The following is a 26,678-nucleotide window of genomic DNA, read 5'->3' on the forward strand; positions in this document are numbered from 1 at the left end:
AAATAAATGATGGATAATTAAATAATGATAAAATTATTTTTTTAAGTTGAACATGGTTAAAAAAGTTTCAAAATGGTGACCACAAAAAAAAACTAGAGCTATATTTTGAAAATAAAATCGGAATGGGGGTATTGGAGCCGAAGGCAAATGATTTTTAAGGATCAAATAAGAAATTTGGAAAAAATTATGGTCTTGGAATTCAGAATGAAGACTGCACTATGTATTCTCAAGAATAATAAATGATGGATAATTAAATAATAAAAAAATTATTTTTTTTTAGTTTTACATGGTTGAAAAAGTTTGAAAATTGTGACCACTAAAATGAACAACAGCTATATTTTGAAAATCAAATTGGAATGGGAGTATTGGTGCCTGCAGGCAAATGACTTTTTAAGGATCAAAAAAGAAATTTGGAAAAAATTATGATCTTTGAATACACAATGAAGACTGCACTATGTATTCTCAAGAAAAATAAAAGAAAGGTAATTAAATCATGATAAAATTATTTTTTTTAGTTGAACATGGTTAAAAAAGTTTGAAAATTGTGACCACAAAAATGAACAAGAGCTAAATTTTGAAAATAAAATTGGAAAGGGGGTATTGGAGCCCGCAGGCAAATAACTTTTTAAGGAACAAAATAAAAAATTTGGAAAAAATTATAGTCTTGGAATTCAGAATGAAGACTGCACTATGTATTCTCAAGAATAATAAATGATAGATAATTAAATAATAAAAAAATTATTTTTTTTAGTTTTACATGGTTGAAAAAGTTTGAAAATTGTGACCACTAAAATGAACAAGAGCTATATTTTGAAAATCAAATTGGAAAGGGGGTATTGGAGCCCGCAGGCAAATAACTTTTTAAGGATCAAAAAAGAAATTTGGAACAAATTATGGGCTTTGAACACACGATGAAGACTGCATTTTGTATTCTCAAAAAAACCAATGAAATAAAAAATGAAAGAAAATTTAAACATGATAAATTATGTATTTTAGTGGCAAGTGGCTTATTATTTTTAACAATTGTGTCCACAAAAATAAACAAGTGCTATATTTTGAAAATAAAATTGGAAAGAGGGTATTGGCGCCCGCAGGCAAATGATTTTTAAGGATCAAAAAAGAAATTTGGAAAAAATTATAGTTTTAGTATACACTATGAAGACTGCACTATGTATTCTGAAGAAAAACCAAAGAAGGATAATTAAATCATGATAAAATTATGTTTTTTAGTGGCGAGTGTCTTATAAAGTTTAAAAGTTGTCTACACAAAAATAAATTAAAGCTATATTTTAAAAATAAAAATGGAAAGTGGGTATTGGAGCCCGCAGGCAAATGATTTTTAAGGATCAAAAAAAGAAATTTAGAAAAAATTATAGTCTTGGAATACACAATGAAGACTTCACTATATATTCTTATGAAAACTGAATGATAATAAGATCATGATAAAATTATGATTTTTAGTTGCACATGGTTAAAAAAGTTTGAAATTTGTGAACACAAAAATAAACTAGATTTTTTATTGTTTATTGAACTAATTATGATCAGAGGACGCATTATTTATTGTGATTGACATTACTTCATATGAAATACTGGTATAACACTAATACTCGTATGGCTTTAAAACCTTGATCCAAATTATGTCAATATTAATCAGGTATATATAATATTTTAAGTATTAAGTATTCATTATAAAAGCTAAAAAAAAAAGTATTTTTAATACACTAATATATAAGTATAATATTATATTTATTATAAATGTATTATTAATATTTTCCTTGTTGATTTTTAAATATTTTTCATTGTTACGTTGACAATTTCGAATACCTTGTTAGTTAGTAAGAAAAGATCTATGCAAAGGTCACGACCAGTGATGATAGTCATCTATCATCACTTGAGCTACACTTACCATTGTGTATAGGTACCTAACCTAACAAACCTCCTAATGACTTAATTAACCATCTGCATGTCCGCGGGGAAGGCAGTGCCGTAGCCAGGGTTAGGATTTGAGGAGGGAATAAGTGTATACAGTACTATACACCCAATACCCCTCGGGAAGGCTGACTACGACACTGGGTTTAATAAGTATCAATCTAAATGATCGTAGAAAATTAAATGCTATTTGGGTAACGCGTGACAAACGGATGGTTAACTAGGACACTTTGAATAAAAAGATCCTTAGTTGATTTCCGATATAAGTGTTTACTTATCAAATTGTTCTATTGATTGTTAACCTCTTAGAAATAGCTCTTATTATTAAGATTTTGAGCCTCTTAAATATTTTTCTCCCTACTAGATTTTTAGGACTTCGGTGCAACTGTGTCTGGCCGCGATGAGTGCATAAATGAATACCTAACTATACGTGAGGGGAACTGTTGTAAACACATCCATAGTACATTCTATCAAGTCCTAATCAAAAATTGTCATCTAAACTCTCAAGTATGATTGGATGTAAATTGTACAAGTAATAACTAATAATTATTAAAGATTTATGAGTTTGTATTGTCTCCGACTTACAAAAGTTATTAAACACAGAGATGTTTAGATTCAAATAAAATAAAAATATATTATAACTATATTATAGTCCAAATGATGACTAATAATAAATAAACATCAAATAAATATATTAATATAATATCAAATAAAATTAAAATTATAGTCAAAGCGTTGAATATTAATAAATAAAATATAATCCAAGGAAGATTAACAAATTTTTTTTTTAAGAATAAAACACGTCATAGTTGTTAATGATTATATCAACAAATTAATTGTTATTATTATTACAAATTTTGTAATTGTGTCTTATAATATATTATATAATATTTAATATATTAAACCATATAATGTCGTATTTATTCGCAAAACAATTTATTAAGAAAAATGGATTTAAATCAATTGGACTTTTTAAGATTTGGAATAATAATGCAAAAACTATAAGTTATTTAGACCTCAAAAACCCAAGGAGCTTACAATATTTTGGACAGAATAATTCACACAAAATGATCAATTTACCGAGGTATTTATTTCAGGATATTTATACAGGTATTATATTTTATTATTGACTAGCTGAATTACCCGTCGTAGCCAGGTTTGTCTATTTAAATTAAATTTGAATAAGATTGTTTAAATAAATATGTTATATTATATTAATAGTTAATTAAGCTGATGTTTATAGTTAATATAATATTTCTCTATAAATTAAATTAGCTGTAATTCCTGTTGGTATCAAAAAAACTAAACTCGTGGGCGTACTTAGTACTAGCTTCAAGGTACCTACATTACATTATTACGAATCGTGTAAAATGTTTTTTTCAGTTATACCATTGATTATAAATACTATTTAATAGTATTTATAAACAATGGTTATACCTTAGTTATTTATTAATAGTAATGTCTACTGCTAAAATTAATTTACTCATATAGCCGATGTTTATATAATATTGAAGTACTAGTAGTATCAAAGGTGTACTCTTAAAATGTTTTGGATTTCAATGTGTTAAAAAATTAAATTTTTCTTTCTTGTTATATAGATAATATCAAATATCTATAATATTGTAATTTCAGGAACTATTTTGGCGAAAATAATAAAATATTTAAATTTTCAACTCGCAATTATCGTAGACACAGAGGATGTACTTTGTAAGTTGATATACCTAATATCAGTTAAAAATATTAAAAATACATAAGACTTTTTTTTATAGCCGTTTAATCAAAAATAATATAATTTTGTTATTTCAGAACCTATTTTGGCAGAAAAAGAACAAATGAAAAAGTAGTATGTAATTATTGGAAGTATTATGATTTAAACAGCCGATCAAATGGGAACAAAGATGATAACCAAAAGAAAGTATGTATTAATAGTTAATAATATGCTGTAGTAGGTATTTAATAATTTATAACAAATTAATGTTTAGAACTTTTGGGATCATTATGACAAGATAGTTACAAGATTACTTACGACAATGACATTAACCACAGGATTATATTGCTTATGGTATCATTGCAAAGACCCAAAAACAAAGTGTCCCTAAACATTATTATAAAGTAATTCAAAATATTGCATACTACCAAACTGTAAATACATAAAATAATAAATAAACACAGCTAGTCCTGTTGAAAAGAATGAGAGTGCGACATCCTCATTAAAGCAAAACAACTTTTGTAATATTATTACATAAATGGTGTAATATCCAAATTATTTCCCCTTCCAACACACTAAAATTATAGTTATCATGCTTTCTGGTCCCAAAAACGTCGGGTGGTACCATAATGGTAATTTTATTTTTATTTTTATATGGTACCTAATAAAAACCACTCTAGACACCAGAAATTGAATTATTACGATTTTAAATATTTTTTTAATGAAACGACCTAAAAAAATGTTTACACAATCTTTTCTACAATAAAATATTATTATTTATTATTTCAACATAACATTTTGCTGTGTGATTGGTAATCTTTACATCACAGTGTCTGTACATTTTTTGTGACAAAGATCAAGAGTCCAGAAGAAAATTTAATCATCTAAAATATCTCAAATTACATACTTATTGTTAATTATTATTATTAAAAAGTTATAGTATGAAGTATAATATCTCATATAGACTTAAACAATGTACAATTGGTTTCTTATTATTTTTATTATTACATAATATTCATTTTTTTTTTTTTTTTAAACAATTCCTTCGGCAATTATATATCCATATTGCTTGTGTTTGTTTAGAAACACGTGAGTATGTGGGGTAAGGATTCGTCACTAAGAACCCAGGTGGTCACCCATCCAGGAGCTAGTGACGCCAGGCGATGTTTGACCACGGCAAACCACCGCGCCACACCATACCCCAAAATACAGTATACAACTAGTGTGCATTGCATATTCCAGGCCCAGAGGCAATTTTTTGTAACTGCATAACCTGATTTTACTGTTTGGTTTTAAACACATGTAAATAAGATGAGGATTCGTCACTAAGAACCCAGGTGGTTGCCCATCCGGGAACTAGCGACGATAGTCGATGTGTTGACCTTTAGGTCCAAAATTTAATTTTTTAACATACCAATACCATATCTATTATATGAGATAATTAGTACTTGTACGTCTATTTTTCATCAAGTTAAAGAATTTTTTTTTTTATAGCTAATAATAACAACAACACGTATGTCACTTAAAATATTGAATACCTAGGTAATAAATACATACGTGAACAACAATTTTTTTTTTTTAAGTTCTAAAATCTTAAATTTAAAAATTCCATTAGACTAGTCGAAAAAGTATACGATAAACACTAGTATAGATTCCAACACTCAACTAAAATAATACTTTAAAAATGATTGTATTTCTCAGAAAAATTACCTATCACCAGATCTGACAATTTGTCATAATAAATAACATATTATATTATCAACGATGCACACCATATTATACCGATTATAGCATTTTTTTTTTCCTAATGCATGATTTTGAAATTTATTTTCCAATAGATATTATACTAATACCAGAAAAAGCATGCCTTACAAGTTGTAAGTTACAACATATAAAAATTATTAAAGGAACTGAATGAAATAAGGAATGAAATTCCACAAATAGTAAAAAAATGGCACAAATTAAACGAAAAAATTATTTAGACAAAAGTCACAGAATAGTAAGCTTTAATCCAGGTGACCAAGAATTAATAAAATTTCCATTTTCACAAATAGGCAAAACGCCTAAATTAGCACAAAAATACAGAGGCCAATTTAAAGTAATTTAAAAATAATAAATAAATATCAGAATTAAATTATAAAGTAAAACTAATCTTCGATAAAAAACTAACTGAAAACATCATTCATGTTAGAAGAATAAAATCATATTATTACAAGTTAACCATACAACAAAAATACAAATTTAACATAATAACCAATTAAAATGTCATAATTTACAGATTTCTACAAGACTATAGAAACCTAAAAATAATACTAATAATCTAATTAAAAATCAATGTTCAAAAACAATAAAATAAAAATAAAAATTTTTAATTTATAAAAATAAATAAATGTAAGCTACAAGAAATTAAATGGATTATCCATTCAGATTCCAAATCATAATCATGAAATCCTTATACAAGGAATGGCTCATCTGATCATACTAAACCACCACAAAAACAAAATTCTAATTTTAAATAATTTACCAAATGAATAATGTCATTGAACACTATTGCCACAATCAAGCAAATATTCCAAAAGTCTAAAGAAAATGACAACAAAACATCAAATAAGAATAATACATTAGAGATTCTAATATCCAATCTCATACGTATTAAGTAGGTACTCCATAAAATACGTTCGATATTCTACTACCTACGTCCTACATACCTACAAGTTATCAAGAGAAGACATTTCTACAATAAATAATTATGCCAGGAAACGCTAGATGCTAACTTCATCAAAAATATAGACAACAATAACAACATATACAAATATTAAAAGGCATCTTCACAAATCTTACTCAATTTATCTCGCATATACAGCATGAAAATAAATTTAAAAAAAAAAACACTAAAGATAATAAATTTAAAGAAGACGCAACATTTCAACATTCAATCACAACAACAAAATGCCTTGATAAAACCAAAATCAAAAACATTCAATGAAACATCACCATACTAAACACAGGACTTAACATATCCCTACTATACCAAACTTTTGATTGGAGTATCAAAATATTAGCAAAACATTTTACTAATCTAACACAATGTCTCATGAATAAACAACATAACAATGTATTTAAAAAAAAAAAATACTCATGGGAAACAAAAAGTAGAAGTCTACGCCAATCACAAAAACAACAAAACCAAGTTGTATGGATACCACTAAAATATATATGAATTAAAAGAACTTTAAGTCATAAAGGATTTTATGATTGATTACAGGGTATAATTAAAGGGTAATGAGTGATAATGTGTACCTACCCTGTTTTGTGGGACACACGGTATATATATATATATATAAACATATGATAAATGCGTAAAATATTTAATTAAGTAATTTTTATAGTGTATTAAAAGAATGTAGTTTTTTTAAGGCATATTTAAGTGCATAATATATTTGATGAATTTTTAGTAAGTACATAAAAGTCCTAGCTCTACAGTTATTAATTATAACTTTTACTTCCAATCATGCCTACTTTCAAGTTTATTTTTTTAATCACAATCATAGTACAATCTTGTAATGTAATATTAAACAAAAGTATTCAAATATTTTATTTTGAAATTGAAGTCCTAAGATGAATATTTTAAGAATGGAATTTATAATATTTAAATTTTTTTACTTATCAACCCACAACTCTAATACTTTTTTATTGAGCATTACAATACTTTTTATAATAAGACTATTAACTATAACATGTTTAATGAAATTGTAAATTTGTATATAAAAATAAAATTTGTTATTTTAAAGATAATATTCATTTGATTGATGTGATATTTTAACAAAATATGTAATGACAAAAACATACTTTTTACAAGACTTATAATAATGTAAACAATCAACAATCAAGAACTTTTTTGACTTGATAACACTTAAGAGAATGTCAGTGCATTTATTTTTTTTCTCTCTGACCCACGCACAACAAAGGAATTAATATTACGTTCACTATGATCATAATAATTTCTAAAATTAGAGTGAAATGGCCTCTTTTAAAATTTTAAGATACTTATGATTAATACCTAGAGCATCTTATAGGCTATATTTGAAGCGTTTTATGAATACTTTAAAATACTCATAACTCACTTAACTCATAACCTAACCAAAGTATAATAAGCCCTAAATAAAAATCTAACCATTCATTTTTCTCTAATTTTAGAAATTATTATGATTATTGTGAACAAAAAATTTGATACATTGCGCATGAATCGGAGAAAAAAAATTCCACTGACATCCTCTTAATCGGCCTAACCAACCTTCTCTTTTTATTCTATCCCATAAGTCGAAGGTTGTAAACCTTACCTAACCCTGGTAGTATAACTCAAAGGGTCGAGTGACCTTTTGCAATTTAAGATCCTTTCCTACATATTCAGAATTGTTAACATAACTATTCTACCTAACTATTCCCCTTCCCCCCACCTAACCTAATCCTCTCTCTCTGCCACTACCCCTCTTTCTTCCTATCCCTATCACGCCCTCCTCTTCACCTATCTCACTGTCTCTCACAACCTCACACAATTCTCTCTCACTTTTTGTTCTGTTCCCCCACCTAACCTTATCATCTCCCTTTGACACTAACCTAACCTATATCTCTCACACTGACTCGTCTGACATTCCCCCTCTACTCGTTTTTCTCACACTTGCACCCTCTCATTCACTTTATCTCCTTATCCTTCATCCTATCTACCTCTCTCACTCCCTCTCACACTATCCTTCTCTCGCCATCTCTTTACAAGTCACTGTATTACATACCTTACCTAACCTAACCTAATCTTACCTTACCTCACATTATCTATCTCTCTTACTATACCTCCTTTTTTTTCTCACCCTTTTTCTCTCGATTTTTCTTCTGCTTCTCTACCATCCCTCTACACTACATCTCACTATCCCTCTCTCACTCTCTCTCTCTCTCTCTCTCTCTCTCTCTCTCTCTCTCTCTCTCTCTCTCCACCCTATCTCTTTATCCTTCTCTGCCCCCACTCTCACACTCCCAGTCCCTATAGTACCTACAGGTCATCGTACCTGATAATTGGAAAAATATTTAAATATCATTGAGGAAATTATTAAAAAAAAAAAAAATTTAATATTATACCTGATCAATTTCCTAATTTTTATCACGATTTTATTGATAACTTGAATAGTGTTATACCAGTGGTTAGAAACGAATAATTTAAAAATTGCAAGTAATCTATCCCCTGATCAATTAATAAATTAATAAAATAAAAATAAACCTACTGAAAAATAGAAAATCACTTACCTAATATCTGAATCTACTATAAAACTTCATCTTTGAAACATTGTTAATACATTTCACACAGGCTTCACAACGAATATGATATTTAGTTGACAAATCTTCATTGACGAATACCATCTCTGAAATTTCAATAAAATATTCAACAATATTTTCTGACCTATTCATTTTAGATTCTGAACGAAGTGATGAATGTATTGATTTTACAATGATGTGTGTGTGTGTTTTTTTTTTGTGTGTGTCTGTACAGCATAACTAATCGAAATAATGCTTCAACTTCAAACGTTGGAGGTGGTTTCCGATATAAAAGTGAATGTTAGTGTAATCTATATACAGTTTAATTTTAGAGTTATTTATAGACCACTGAAATTTTAGATTTTTCTGAAAATTTTTTTTTGAAGTGTCGATAAAATTTTTTTGGCCCTATAAAAAAACTTGAAAATTGAATACAAAGTTTCTCATAAGTTATTCTTATAGTAATTAAAAATTATAAGAATACATAAGAACAATTTTTTTTATAAGCGTTTATAGTTCAAATTTTTAGGAATTCTGACGAAAACACGAAATTTGCAAGCAATTTTGAAGTTGAAAATCAAAAAATGCTTGTGTTTATAACTAAGGATTAAAAATACAACACTAAGTTTTCCATACGTTTTCCCTCAAGTAGGTATAGAGAAAACTCGAAGCATCATTATAGTAAAAATTTTAAGTGCGTTTGAATTTTAAACTTTTACGAAATAGCGTAACGATAACAATTTATCCTCAAACGATTTTAAATATTTGTTATCATTCAAAAAGTATAAGTCGTAGATACTTGAAAATTTTACCAGTTATTTAAATTGACATTTTCTTTACATGATTTAATTTTCAAAATATTTTGACTTTTTTTGAGATATTTATAGATAGCTGAAATTTTCAATTTTACTGAAAAATTTTTTTTGAATTTTTGATAAAATTTTTTTGGCCCTATCAAAATACTTGAAATTTTAATATAATGTTTCTCATAGGTTATTCTTATAGTGATTAAAAAATTATAAGAATACCTAGGCACAAATTTTTTTTATTAGCATTTGAAGTTCAAATATTGACGAAAATTCGTCAAAACCATGAATATATATTTTTTTTGTGTCTGTCATCACGTTTTGGGGCAGTAAAAGTGCTTCGATTTTTGACTTCAGTACGTTATTCGATCAGAAAGTGAATCTAGTTGGTACTTTGGTGGTCAAAAGTATTCATAATATTTTTGTAAATTATCGGGATAAACAAACTATAAATTAAGGGGAAAACGGGAAATTTTACGCACAATCAGTTTTCGACAAAATCGATTAAGTTGAACTATTCATAGGTATATGCAATTTTCGGTCATTATTAGTTTTTTTTAAATTAATATCGATAAAAATTTATTTTTTGGTTAGAAAATCTTGAAAATTTAATATAAGGCTCTTAACATATTGTTACAATAGCAGTTGAAAAATAAATTCATAGTCACAATTTTTTTTAAGCATTCAAATTTTGAATTTTGACAAAATACGTAAAAATCACGAAAATTCGCAAGTTGTTTAAAGCTATTATTTCATAAAAATTTTCTGTTTAAATCTAAGATTTGAAAATTTAATACAAGATTTCTTACAAATTTGTCAATCTTTATCACAAAAAAAATGTCTCCCGGAAATTCGAAATTAAATTGTTATTAGCATTTGAATTTCAAATATTGACAAAAATTCGTCAAAACCATGAATAATTGCAAATTATTTTGTAGTTCAAAATTCATAATATTGTTTGTATTTATATCTAAGGTTATAAAATTTAATACTAAGTTTTCCGTAAGTTTTGTTTCAAATAGCTATAGAGAAAATTTGATGCGTCATTATATGAAAAATGTTTTGAGCGTTTGAGTTTTAAATTTTTATGAAATCGCGTAATGATAACGATTTATCCTCAAACCCGGTATATGCATATCTATGATAATACAGGGTATTATGAATTATGATAACTACATACAATGTTTTTGGAAAAATTGATTAACCACGCCTTATGCAAAATGCGTCTTAATTGAAAAATAAAATATTTGTTTCAAAATAGAATATATGATAATATTTAAATATAATATATCCTAGACTGACAAATCATCTCCGTTCAGAATCGTTTTTTGAATACAATGATACCTATCATTGCATTCAAATTTAACCTACCCTTGTCAGAGGTCCACCCCACCCCCTAACCTGTACAGCAGAGCGACATCCACTTACCCACTTTTTTTTTATCATTACAGATAAAATATAGCTAAACAATCCATTTAATGTTATTATATGTTTTGATTATTTTATTCAAGAACTTATTAATTTTATATAACTATAAAAACATTATACCTACTGTATGGCTACTACGCTACTAAAACTCTAGTACCGATTCATTTTTATTTTAATAATTTTTTATACAAACTTTAATTATTATTGCGTATTTTAGTTTGTTTATTTATTTTATTTCAAGAATTCATGAATATTATAATTATTATTCTATAATAATTTTTGAAAGATTAAGTTTTATAAAATGAATAAAAATTCGATTGCAATAAATTAGAGTTTGTTTATTTACCTAACCTTACGTAACTTCATAATAAATAATGACTGTACAATTTTGAAGAAAATAATAACTCCTGTGTGTATGTATTAGGTAGATACACTATTTTAACAGATATTTATTATATGTATGATAACATTGATAACTAAGTTATAATATATTTTTCATAACCGCTTAGTTTACCACTCAGTGATCAATTCTTTTAGCCTTTAGGTCATAGGGCTTTATAGGTGTACCTACAATGTAATAACTTAATAAGTAGGTACCTATGATATTAGATATAAGATAAAGAATAAAGATTATAAATAACTATAAATATCTATAATATACATAATTTATCGAAATAAAATATATTTTATTCTAAATTCCTGACATCTAACGGTGGATTTGGAACAAATTACCATTTACGAATTAAAATTGATCCCTGTGAGTTTTGGATACTGAAGTTATAAGTTAAAACAGATATTACAATTAACTAATTAAACAAAAATTGAAAAATGCCGATTACAAACACATACCTAGGTTATAATTATGAAATTATAATTATTATACATCTGGTGACCTGAAAAACGACGCAGCGCGTTTATATTATTCGATCTCGCGTATTTCTTAATTTCGCGCTTAGAAATAAAATATGCGTCAACGATACTTGGAACTTGGGAATATATTTTTCGTGACGTTAAATATTTATTTAAAGCCTAACATAAGATTCAAGCCTCAAAAGTATATGAAAATAAACTTACCTCAAACATCGACGCTTTTTCGGGGTTTTGGTGAAATCCGAGACGTGTATGGGTACACTCCGATACCGACGTAAGAACGCGTCAGATACTTAATTGAAGTCTGAAAATATTATTAACTATGAAATTAAAATTATATGAAAACAGAATATTTTTAGTTCATGTTTGATCTAGTGCTCATTGAAATTATAATTTTAGAATCTTTAATCGACTGTCATTTCTGATTCTGAAAAGACAATTGCCACAGATTATATTATGTTACGCTAATAGGATAAATCCAAAGATATGTAATATTTCAATAAAACTTCTATTACCAAGGAGGTTCACGTTTATGAATAATGTTCATTTAAATAATTAAATGTGATACAACAATAACCAAAAAATATTTGTAATTTTAAATTTAAATTATAATAATATAATATATTATTTTTCTTAGCCTATTTTTGTTTGATTATTGATTACGATCGTGCTTCTTTATGCATTACAGGTATTATATAACTAAAATAATCCAATTAATGTTTAATTTTTATCTTCCCTACCTAGTTATAATGTGTTAATTTATTTTTTTTTTAAATATTTTATTCAAGATCTTATTATTTCTTCACTAGTTCACTAACCACAACAAGTTATCCACTAAAACTCGGATACCTACCGGTTCGTTTTTATTTTAATAACATAAAGATTAATTATAATTACTTGTATTAATGTTTATTTATTTTACATCGATAATTTTTAAAAATATTATTCCAATTTATTATTTATTCATTTTTGATATATTGTGTTTTTTTTAGAAATTAAATAATAAATGCAATTTTAATAAATTATTGAATTAGGTACCTACGTAAAATATAAAATAACCTATTCATGAAAAAAACCTAGACATAATTAATTTTTTAAGAAAAACAAAATTATTCAATCTTATATAAAAAAATAATGTTTTATCGTAATTAAATAACTTACCATTGTATCAGTACCTACATATTATATTATATCATTATCGTAAATAAGTGTAACAAGTGGCCTTTGTTGTCGATGTGAATATGCTCATTAAAAAAAAATATATATATATAAAATTGTTTACCTATAAATCTGTAAAAATTTAATTTAATTTTAAATGGTTTAACTTTTAAGCAATATGAATTAAAAATATAGTTGTTGGCTTATTGTATATATTATTTTGTATAATATTATATAACCTAATAAATACCGAATGCAATTCATTATATTAATCATTTTCTGATAATTTCTAATGTACAAAACTTTACCAACCATAAATTTTAATTTAATTGTGTTATTGTTCTATGAAATTTTATTATTAACAGCTATTAAAAATGCAGAATTTAATATTACAAATAAAGTAATATTGGATGGTTAAATACTACACCTTCAGTGATAAGTACATGAATATGAGAACAGTAAGTAGGTACTTAGCAGCTACACAGGTGCAATTTTTTACAAGCTATATTATTATAATATTTTTTAGACGTTTTACCATTGAAAAACACACATGACACATTCAAACAAATTAAATGAATGTTCACAAAATTTCATTGAGCTAGTAGGCGCCAATAGAAACTTAGTGTGATTAAATAACTGACTCTAATAATAAATAATAATTTTATGTTGATCTCAACGATCTCGTGTTTATATGAACTTTATGTTACAAAACAGTTTATATTCTGTTTACAGATTTAGATAATGAAGATATTGATGATAGTATTAAAGACAAGGACTGGAAGGAAAATAAAAGCTCAGGAACATCATAAGAAAGGTCTAAAATCAGAATTTGATGACATTTTAACTAGAACAAGGTGTCATAGTAATACAAATTTAATAAAAATACTATCGGTCAAATGGTTTTATAGAGAGATATTAAATTAATCAAAGTTAAAAAAGAATTCCCTGATAAATTGTTTTTACAAAAATTTAAACAACTTATGGGCAAGCAAATTATCAAGAAATCATAGTTTTAAAGAAAAATAGAAATTCAAAAATAAAATTATCAAACATACATAACATATGAAATTTGCGTTTATTGAAAAGCCTGAAATCTTACAAATAAAATAGATTTAATTTTATCTCGCAAAGCAAAACTTATTCCAGATACTTATTATCATTTTTATAAAAACTTAAAAATATCTGAAATTGATAATACTTATAACAAATACTAATAAAATAATAATAATAATAATAAAAAATAATGAAGATGGTGATTAATTTATATAATAAAATTAGACTTATTATTTATTTATTTTCAAAGCCATAGGTAGCATAATATTATTAAACAAAAGGCCATGATAATTATAATGAGTAACTTTATTTTTTACATTGTATTTCAAACAAGTATTACCTATATTATTAAAATAATAATAAATTATTCAAATTCGTACATAATGTTATAGTCTTGTACTCTTGTTGTTCAAAAGCATTTGATAATTTTATAGTCATTATCAGTTTAGAATATATTTTTTTTAATTTGTCATATTATTTGTTACTTTGATACATAAAAATAAGCTTATTGACTTAAAGACAAGTAGTATTTTATTTTTTATTTAATGTTTTATAGTAAATTATTTTTAAAGATATTGATTACATTACCTACCTACAACTATTAAATGATTAATTTTCATCCTTATATATGTTACCTGTACAATTACAAATTATAACACAACAATTTTAATCCAATTTCAAAAAAACTAACAGTTAATAATATTTTATTATTCATTAATAATTTAAAGTTCAATTCTCCAATAATTGGATATATGACACAAAAATAAACATAGCTTAAATTCAATACTGCCATATTTTGTTATGTCTGAAAATCAATTTCTATATGCAATACAGCCACATATCAAAATATGACAGTCTTGCATTTACTTAAAAAATTGTAAAAGGCCATAATAAGTCTGACTTTTTGGGTTCAAAGGAATATTTTATTATATTTGAAAAGTCACAATATAAAGTAGTTTGTTTAAAGTACCTATTGTAGTTTTTAGTTTCAAATGCATAGGTGAAGAACTCTTTGCAAACATCACCATTTTAAAAGTGTACGAACGTGTAGGTACCTCAATTCTTTTATAATATTAAGCCGCAAAAGAATTGGTATTAAAACAAACTTACCTTAAATATCAATTGTTTTGGGCTTTGTTAGAGTCCGCGACGTGTATGTACTCCGACGCTGAAATGGAAACGCATCAGATACTGATGAATTGAAGTCTAAAAATAATGTGATTTATGAAAAAAAAAGATTAAATGGAAAACAGGATGTTTTTCGTTCATGTCTACATTGCTATCTAATTGAAATGTTAAAATCTCTAATAGACTGCGTTCTCCGAAACGACTTTGACAATCGCCATGGATTATATAGTACTAAATCAATAAGAGAAATCCATAGATACCTAGGTATATATTATAATTATGGTGACCAGACGTACTTATTTTATAAGGACAGTACTGTTTTTTGGTAACATGTCCTACTGTCCTAAATAAATGGTCGAAGTATACTTAAATGTACTTATTTTTAATAATTTAATAAATGGAAATGGAAAAAAAATTACCTAAATTCAAATTTAAGGGATTTAAAAAAATGTTAAAAAAGTTTTAATAGGTACCGTAATATAGTGTTAATATTGTTATCACGGCTTTAGATACTATCTAATAATAATATAAATATAATAATAATAATCTAAGTTCTAAAATTGTCTTTTATTAAGTATTTATTATTATAAGTTTTGTTTTTCATGAAAATCACATAATGAGTAGAGTTACCTATATATAAAAACACATATTTTATTTTTCACTGTTAGTAAGATTAAAAATCTGTGATGCATATTTATGTTTAAAAATAAATAAATGAGTTTAAATTAATGTTATATTGTTAGGTAATTATATTGATATATATATACACATAATGTATTAGCCTATATTATAATGTACTGTTTTTTCTCTTTTAATATCTGGTCACCATAATTATAATACATGAACTAAGATAAACATGGCTATGGGTTGAGAATAACTCGAAGCCAGGCTCCTAAATAAGAAGACTAGCCCATGGTCAGCCTTTTCTCCATATCTTCAAATCCAATATATGTTAATTTGTTTGTGTTTACAGACAAACTTTCTCTCAAAAAAATTTCGTCAAATACAAGAATACCATGACGTTCTTCGTTTTTAAGTAAATCAATTTTTTTTTTCAATAATTGGAAAAATTTATCATCAAATCCACACGTGGTATTCACTAATGAAAGATATCTTTTTATTGTTTTAGGTGATGGCAGTGGTAGAAATTGTTGCTTTCTTAGAAACTTATACTCTTTTGGAGATCTAAACAAGTATTTAACATTTCATTTAATGAATACATAAAATATATTTTATGTTGATCCGATAAATTACCTTATATGAAGAAGAATACAGAGCAAAATCCAATTGTCTGTATATCTTCTACGAGTCAGATTTGAAGCTTTACTAGTTGATATAATTTCTTGAATTAGTGTACGCTGAGGTTCGTTTAAATTTGACTGTTGTAATATATTTTGGATAGAAGCATCAGTTAACATTTTCATTTCTTCATTTTTTTTACTTAGTTCAGATACTACATTATTAATAATATTTTGTTTCCTACAAATAAAATAAAAATGTTGAACATACTAATCAAATAAAATAATATTACATCAATAAAAATTAACCTGAGATTAGATTTTTGAAGACTGTGCTTTGATTTCACCATTTGTTGCAACCTTGAAGCACGAGTTGGTGTAAGTGTTGGTCCAATATATTTTTTTTGTCCACTGCCAAGGCGCTTTCTGTAAACTCTGAATAGCGCAAACAGTTTTTTGCACCTATTACAGTTGTGGTTGTTACCAGAAATTAACATAGGACATTGAACATGACGCCAAACATTAGTTATATCCAAATTTGTATGATTCATAATAACTCCTAAATGTGATGAAAAACTTGAAAATATATCCTCATTGAAAATGTAGTTAATTTCTTAGTACCTTTAAAATTAACTGGACTAGGACCACCTTTACATGTTTGAATTTCATTTAAACAACACAAAGTTTCTTCAATTAATTGTGAAGAAAAGGGAAAATAAATTTTTGTCATTTCAAAATCATCCAACTGTACAGGGATATTTAATACATAGCACTCAACATTTTCATCTTTAGTAAATACTAATTGTTTTTCAATAACAGCCATTTTATTGTAACCATTTGTACGCACAAAATAAAACACAATTGTATCATCTTCACATACACTATTCCAACCAATAGGTAAAACTATATGTTTGTAATTTTTCACAAAATCATTATAGGAATTAACCATGTCAGATATTGGAGACTAATAAAAAAAGTAAAAACAGATAATTAAATTTTATTTAGTATTTTTGGGTTCTTTTTTTAGGGGAGGGGAACTATTTTATTTATATTTAATATTACTTCATCATTTTGTGGATATGTTAACAGTTCTGGCAAAATTTCATTTATTGGAGACCACTTTAGTTGTTTTCTACAAGATGGTTGAAGTGGTAAAGACTAAAAAAAAATCTTAGATTAGAAATACTTAATACATTATCATACCTTAGTTTAGGTTTGTAAGGTTAAATAGTTAAATATTTTAATTATTATTTAATTTACCTCATACATAGAAGATTGTAGCATATCAGAACAATAATAGTTACTATTTGATGTTGAAGGTTTGTTATAAACTTCAACGTCTTCAACACTTAGAGAATTACTAGTAACAATAACATGTTGATCTAAAAATAAGATGAATTGAATAGGTAGATTTTTTTTATATAATATACATAATATTACATATATCCATATAATTAAATCATTACACTTACCATTGATTTCAAAAATTGAAGGAATAGCATTTTCTTTTAGCCTAGGTTTAGTAGCAGACAGTGGAATCACTATATCAGATGAAGAAAATGAAACATTATTATCTGTAGAACTTGAACTAAAAGAAAAAAAAAGTATTTAATATTATTTAATTACCAAACAAATTAGAATAAACAATGGTTGGGATTAATAATTATTATAATTATTCAAATAATATAATACCAGACAGTAACACGGTACAGTTACTTCTGTTTAATACTGGCATACCTATTATAACTACCAAAATAATTCCTTATAATATCGTCATTAGTAAAGTGGAGTTCACACAAATATTTCACAGTAGTTTGTTTGTGGTTTACTTTTGATACAATTTTGGACCATATTTCAGAAGTATCTTTATTTTTCGGAGCTTGAAATATCGAGTACTTTTTAATGTGCTTTCGACTTTTACACAGTAACACAGAACAGTTGTTAACCATTTTTAAATTTTTTACGGAGGTAATAACGATATACACAATTTAAAACAGTATGCTTAAAGCATGTACAGTATAGAATGATATTATAATGTGTTAAAATAACCATATTTATGTTTTATTTTTGAAATATGTATTTATAGCATGCAAATTGTGTTTTAATTAGGTTGCAAAGTTATTCCATAGATTGCGCCAGATCCACTTAAAGGAGCGGCGTAACATTTACTGACCGTACCCCTCATACCCGCCCACCCAACAGTGTCCAGTCCTGAATATCTCAGTTCATGCTAATAAACAACCACTTGCTTTTTACTGACTATTGCTGTTCAACGACTAATATTATTTTGAGTTTTTGACTGTTTTTAGTGTACTCTTAAGAATATTAATTAATATGGCTAATAAAATAGACGATAGTGACATATTACAGTTATTAGATATACCATCAGGATCTGAAGATGATTTTGAAAGTGACATTGATGATGATCAACTAGATTTATATAGTAAACATAGTAATTTATTAGAAGAACCAGATATTACTACCTTTGAGGGATTAATATCTCAGGAGTTTTCTTCTGAATCTATTGTCGACGAAGATGTTATATTTCCTATTCTAGAACCTGTTGTAGATAATAGTAATTTTTCTGATATAAATATTTCATCCCCCTCAACATCCACTGAACCAGTTATAAGAAAACAGAATGTTTCAAGTAATAAAAAAACCAGACAATCTAAACAAACAATCCCATCTATTGCATCAGTACCTTTTATACCACTAATTGAAGTGAAAAATGTTGTTTGGACTGAAGGTAACTTTCCAGCAATAAATACACATTTTCTTGGCAATTCGGATTTACCTAGTGATATTCTTGAATTAGAAACACCTTTTCAAATATTCAAATATCTTTTTACCTCTGATTTATTAGACCATATATGTATATATGTTGTGAAACATATAAATATGGTGTACAAAATAACTCTAGTACCCCCTTAAAAATTAATAACGAAGACTTACAAAAATATATTGGTATTCTTATAATTATGAGTTTGGTTAATACATCTAATATAAGAAATTATTGGTCCCCAGTATTAGGTAATGATTTGATAAAAACTATAATGACTATAAATATATTTGAAAAAATTAGAGTTAATCTTCATTTTAATGATACCTAATTTGTCAACTTCTACTGGTCCTGACAGAGATAAAATACATAAAATTAGGCCACTTATTGAAACGCTAAGAAAAAGATTTAGTTTTATACCAATTGAAGAAAATTTGGCAGTTGATGAACAAATATGTAGTACAAAAGCACGAAGTTCACTCAAAGTATATATGCCCAATAAACCTCATAAATGGGGTTACAAGTTTTTTGTTCTTAGTGGTGCCTCAGGTTTTGCATATAATTTTGAGTTTTGTTCAGGTCAAGAAAATAATAGTGAAGGTAGAAAAGCAAGTGAGCCAGACCTAGGTGCTAGTGCAAATGTTGTTATGCGCCTTAGTAGAGTTATACCTAATAAACAAAATTTTAAATTATTTTTTGACAATTATTATACTACTTTGCCACTGTTGGTTTATTTAAAAAAAAGAAATATATTATCTTTAGGCACTGTAAGAAGAAATAGGTTAAAAAATGTAATGTTGCCAGATGATTCTATTCTTATGAAACAACCTAGGGGCACTACTGCCCATTGTATATCCAAGGTGTTAGATACAGACATAGTTGCTGTCATATGGAAAGATACAAAAATTGTAAGTTTGCTGTCGACATTTACTGCTATAGACCCAGTTGTAAAAGTAAGTAGGTTTGACAGAAAACAAAAAAAAAGAATTGAGGTTGATTGTCCAAATATAATACAAGTCTATAACAGACACATGGGTGGTGTTGATTTACTAGATGGGTTACTTGGGCGTCATAAGATAAAGATGAGGAGTAGAAAATGGTACATGAGAGTTTTCCACCATTTATTGGATGTAACTGTAGTAAATTCTTGGCTTCTACATAAAAGGATTCAGAAACAGAAAGGAAATAATAGTGTGCTATCACCATCAATTTTTTTTGGGATGTTATATTACTCCTTATTAAGGGAAAAATACTTAAAAACATTTTTTGGTATTTTAAGTCCCTAAAAAACCAATTTTTTAGTTTGTTGCCCGTGAGCAACACTATATGCATTTACGGGTACACATAATTAATTATTTAATAAATTTAAAAATGAATATCTTTAAAATCTCCGTATGCAGTTTAAAAAAATCTGTATGTACTGATTAACTATTGATACTTTGAATTATGACATCGTTTGTACGCAACTATTCAAAATTATCTGAGTAAATAAGAATACAATTTCAATTCTTATTGATTCGCATTAATGATTACCATTTGTCACGAGATTTATGAAAAATATAAAATAAAGCGTTGAATTAAGAATTAAGAATATTAGCAATTAGCAAAACATGGCACCAAAACTTTAAAAGTAGCATTAAAATTCTAAAATTCTTCAAATATGCAAAAAATAACAAAATAAAATTTCATATTTAGAGTCCGTGGTGCATTAGATAAATGTACAGTCCACTGCTATTTTTATCTCTATCCTATAATAAGTAGCAAATGCTATAAAATCCGAACCCTGGTTATAACTTAAAAATTATAATAGACCTACTATTGTTTTGAACATTTCCTATATCGTACACTCGTACGTGTGTAAGACGGAGACAACACATGTGGGTTAGACGTCCTCTTAATAATAAAACTATAAGTATACTATAGGTACCTATATAGGTAGCCATATATAAGTAGGTACTCAGTATGACACTACTCACTACTCAAATACTATAATTATATTTATATTGTATTTTTCTATAAACACTTAATTAGTTTATTATAGTAATAATATTGTCCTTCTAACAATACCCACCTAGTACCAACCCACCCACCCATATTTAAGGTGTTGCTTGAGCAACACTTGGACCCTAGGTTACACGCCACTGCATTGATGCAATTGTTGTATAGGTAATACACGAGTGGCGGCTATCACTGACGATATTCACCTTAGCACAGGGGCGTCATTTCAACTTTTTGAAAGACATGCGCTAACAATTAAAAAATGGGCCAAAAAAATTCCAGCATTTTCACCACGAAAAATTGGTCAAAAACAAAAAAATTTTGTATCCAGCCTAAAAACGTATTTCTGTTCGGATCTTTATACTTACTAGCTAATAATTTTGGATATTGTGTTTCTACCTAATAGTAGTAGATTAGTACTTAAATATTGAAAAAAAAAAGTTTTCGCAAGATGCCCGAATATACATCCTGTTATGGTAATGCATCACACTTCGCTGCTAATAACTGTAAATTTATTTCAACTGTTAAGTTCACAGGATATACTAGATAATGTTTGAAATCAAGAGACAATGTGGAGTGGCAAAATTTTTCTTTTTTTTACAAAATATTTCAAACTGAAAAGTTTTTTGTTTTCGCATGATGCACGCGGTGGATGAATATTGTGTTATCTATAAAAATTTTTTTCTGTTACCTATAAACTTATTTACATGAAATGATGTAAATTTTTTTTTAATACCGTCTTTATTTTATTATTATTTACTATTTAGGTACTATTTAATATTGAGCTTTTTTTATTTGTTTTACATTATTATTATTATAACTTAGGTTATATAGGAAATGGTACAAATCATGGAACAATATTAGGTAATGGCGCAGGGAAAATGCCAAAAATTTATTTGATGTGATTATTGGTACCGGGGAAACGTTTTCCAGGCTTCCACAGAGGAAATATATCTAAATTTAAATTGTATAACTTATAGACACTATTGTACCTAAAATATTGTATGTAAAACAAAATCTGAAAAGTTATCCTCAGTCACATATAAAACCAAATATTCTTATATTTCATTCAAATAATACATTATTAATTATATATTTATATAACATGATCATAGTCGCTAATCTTATTAAGGCCAAAAGAAAGAAAAATTATTCGCCCCACACAGAAAAATTATTTTTAGGCCAAAATGCAATCTTGATAAATTTTAGGTATGCATAAGCATACTGTGCATCACCTCAAATCACACCTCTGCATTATCATAGAGCCTTAATTATTTTATTATAGTTGTAAATCTTAATATATTATATAATGGATTAGGACTGGCTTTAAAATGTAAGGGTATCAACTGATCCCTTTTGTTAGCGCTGTACTGTGGTATAGGTGTTGATCAGTAAGTTGTTTTTTAAATATTTTAAAATCGATTACTGCAACATTTTGTGTTACATTTATAGAAAATGAGATTAAAATATATTTATTATATTCTAAGAAAGAAAATCCATCACCAAGTTGTTTCAATTTATTCAAAAGTCTAACAATTTTCGAACTAAAATATTGGTTGTGTACACATAGACGTACAGTGTTTAAGTTATTGCTTAAAATAAGGTTTAAATTAATGTATAATCAGAAAATTATTAATAGGATTTCGGTCTTAACTGACATTATGGATATTTAAAAATGCTTGTAACATTGGCAAATCAGGTGTATTGTGTAAATGTATACAATATAATATCTATACATAAACACACAATTACATTTCAAACTGTACGGACATTGGATATTCACCAACTGTGTTACCATCACAATTTACGTCACGACGTAAGCTAACAACTGAAATCTTATTCAACGCGAATGAGTGAAAATCATCATATCTTATTAATCACTGTTGATTTTCAATTGGTTATTGTTAAATTCTTATGAATCCCTTTCAGGCCTTTCAGCAAGAATTATGGATCGAAAATTCAAAATGTCAAATATAGTTGAAAGAGGCATTTAAAATGATCGATATAAATTATTTTTTGTACCTAACATTGAGATTGTTAAGTTGTTAGTTTTTATTTGGTGAATTCATTTTGGATTTTCAACTAAATTCATTACATATTATTTTTATTAGCTTAAATAGTTTTGATCGTTTATGAATTGGTTCCTGATTTCTATACTAGTTAATGATGATAGCTTAACATTTGATTTATAATTTTTTTTGTCTAGCCAAAACTGCAGTTCTATATAAATAACAACAGTAATAAAATTTTTGTCTGAACACAAAAATTAAATTAAAAAAAGTTTAGACAGCTGGAAATAGATAATAAAGGTTATCAGCAGAATAATTTCACAATTTTACCAACGGTGGTCTCAAAGTGGATGAATCATGTATTCCAAATAATGAAGGTTTTTTGCACAGTATAAATAACACGAAGGAAGAAAATCATTGAGCCCTTTGCGTTCAAAAAGTAAATTTAAGTACAACCGGACTGAAATATTATTATATGTAATTTAAAGAACATCAAATTATAGGAACTACTATGCAATTGATATCAAAGTTTATAATTTTTTCCATTGTAATTTGTGAGTACCTTTCATGTAAAAGTTATTTGTATCTGTGATCATCAAATAAAAAAAACTTAATTCAATACTGACAATATAATGTGACTGGCAATGTTTTTACTCAGGATTATACTGTCTACTAGCACGTACTCTAGGCGAGAACATTATTTAGCACGAGCTCTGGTTCAAATAAATTATGCGTAGGTACACTGAAAACTTATTATGGTGTGGCTTATGTTGACGATTTATCGTAGGGTAATCAGACAGGAAAAAAACTGTCTCGGACGCAAAATAAGCAAATATACGCCATCTGCATTAATAATGTATCTATAGATAGGTATAACTTCTTAATACTGTGAAAACTGAAAACTCAATACATCAACTTAGTAGCAGTATTATAATATAAATGCTTTGGGAATGTCTCATTTTATTATATGTTTTATTATTTGTATTAACACGTGTACTTATTACGAAAACCGATATTTTGTATTATTTTTTTTGTCATTCGTGAAAACTCTTAATATATTTTATCCTATCAAGTTAACTTTGTATAAAATAGTTAAATTACCGTGTTTGCAAGTTACGTTGTAATGAATATAAGAATCAAATTCAGATATAATATTGAAATTTGTTATTATTACTAATATTAATATGCTTAAACCTAGCCACCTAGGTAAATAATAATATATGTATTATTTTTTTAATTTAACAATAATTATTATGGTTGGATCGTATTGCAGTATGGTTAATAATGTTAATATACTATAATATGTACATATATAACTCCACGTTTTCAATATATATTTATTATTTATTTTCTATCCTTTATGGCAATTATAATATATTTATTTAGAGATTAAAAGTTTGTGAAGTACAATACTCAATGTTATAAAAACCATTAGCATTAATTGAAGATAATATACGTATAACTTGCACTAAGTACCTATCATAATAATTAATATTATATACAATTTATTCACAGTTAGTAGGTGTGTTACTACCAACTCACTTGGTGAATACACAACGCCATCTATCTAACTATAGGTTCGAATGTATTATTTAAAAAATTTAAAAATCTTGTAGCATTACTGATATTCTATATCTTACTTATAATAATTTATTTTCATTTCATCCTAAAAGCACAAATCAACATTAATATTTTATAGTATTTTAAATATAATATTTAATCCGGTTAAATCATTTTTTTATATTATGCTTATTTTATGTTTTGACACATTTTGTATCTTTCATAGTTAGTTATTATAAATATATTTATGATACCTGCAGGAGACCTACCTAAAGTATTAATGTATTTGGTTTAATATCGTACTTCTTTTTTCATATATATATATATATATATAAATTATAAATTAAGAATAATATTATGCTTTATTTAGGACCGATAGGTTTTCAAAAGAAAAAAAATGCTGAATGATTTCATTAATCAAAAATCAAGTTACCTATTGATAAAATATCAGAAGAACGTGTTTCACCACCGTGTTGGCTCCTTCTTACAAATAACGTACATAAACTTAGAAGAACCAGATAACTTAAAATTTAAATGTAATGGGCAAGAGCATTATTTGTATTTCGATTTTCATTTAAAATTTTTAATGAGTTATGAATTTATATCTACCTATGTAGAATTTTACAAATTAAAAATGCTAACAAAGCATCTTAAAAACCATCGAATAACCACAGATTATAATATTCTTACCTTCAAAACTGATAATAGGTCAACGTACTCTATTAAAGCTAACAACACAAAATAGATTCTACTGAACAAAAATTTGCTATGTTGACATGTTGTATGTTTGTAAGACGGGACAACACGTCATGCGCGTGTGATGTCATCTTAGATAATATTATGTACAATATACGACATAAATGATAAATACAAATAGTTATTCAAATGTTTATAATGTTTATATGTCAGATATCAGTACCAATGCGCTATTTAGATACGATAGTAGAATTCCACACATTCAGCCATTATATTTATACTATATACTTTACTGCACAATATTTTAACGAGTCATCATACCCTTAAAAAAAAGTTATTAAAGTATAGAAATACATCATCTCCCTTCTTATATCTTTTGCCTTCTTCAGTTATCCCGATCCTATTTCAAATATCAACGAGTATTACCTAAATAAAATATTTTAATTTGTTAGTTAAAACTACAAAACTTCAAAAGTAATATTAAAAAATCATTTTATTCCAGGATTTGAATTTGAACTTTCCAAAATATATGCTCGATGGTCAAGGTTACAAATATTTTTTTATTTTATTAATATTATATTGTATAAATACACTGTTAATTTGTACCAAATAAAAACTCTATACACTCAATCAGGGCCGGATTAAGATTTTTTGCGCCCCGGGGCAAACCTACCTAAAATTAAGAACTACTTTTTAATAATACATAAACATAACATTGTTTTACTATAATTTGGCATTTATTATATAATATTAGAAATATATTAAAATTATATGAAAACAATCTTTTTAATATTACTATATTCCTAAACAATGTAAATACATTTATTAAAATAACAATTTTGTAAACATGATTTAATATTTATTTAATTATTAATTATTATTATGGCGCGGACTCTGTGACTGTAGTTATTATTTGTAATTCAGATATAGATAAATTCGTGAAAACGCGTATGTGAGTTTGCGCGCCGTGTACACTGTCGTAATCGCTAATAGTTTTTTCACTCTAAATGG

The 26,678-nt window shown here is 26.5% G+C and overlaps 1 protein-coding gene and 1 long non-coding RNA gene across 2 annotated transcripts in view; both read right to left on the reverse strand.

The window, feature by feature from the left end:
- Positions 1–15,810, reverse strand: part of LOC149055979 (uncharacterized) — a 77,514-nt gene extending 61,704 nt beyond the window's left edge. Inside the window, exons 1-3 of the long non-coding RNA XR_016191700.1 lie at positions 15,367–15,810; positions 12,250–12,349; positions 8,933–9,048 (exon numbers count right to left, since the gene is read on the reverse strand). This is a non-coding gene — a long non-coding RNA (uncharacterized LOC149055979). The remainder of the gene's footprint in view (positions 1–8,932; positions 9,049–12,249; positions 12,350–15,366) is intronic.
- Positions 15,811–16,180: 370 nt separating this feature from the next.
- Positions 16,181–25,794, reverse strand: LOC149055980 (uncharacterized). The gene is made up of 8 exons (XM_089227233.1): positions 25,662–25,794; positions 18,095–18,210; positions 17,883–18,004; positions 17,685–17,780; positions 17,244–17,586; positions 16,932–17,181; positions 16,639–16,863; positions 16,181–16,569 (listed from the first exon to the last, which is right to left on the reverse strand). Exons 3-8 carry the CDS (start codon positions 17,904–17,906, stop codon positions 16,290–16,292), a joined length of 1,218 nt encoding a protein of 405 aa, XP_089083359.1. The 5' UTR covers positions 17,907–18,004; positions 18,095–18,210; positions 25,662–25,794; the 3' UTR covers positions 16,181–16,289.
- Between the last annotated feature and the right edge of the window lie 884 nt (positions 25,795–26,678).

The sequence above is a fragment of the Diuraphis noxia genome, unplaced genomic scaffold (assembly GCF_037042655.1).
Source record: "Diuraphis noxia isolate RWA-SAM2 unplaced genomic scaffold, SU_Dnox_SAM2 contig0004, whole genome shotgun sequence".
Classification (NCBI taxonomy): domain Eukaryota; kingdom Metazoa; phylum Arthropoda; class Insecta; order Hemiptera; family Aphididae; genus Diuraphis; species Diuraphis noxia.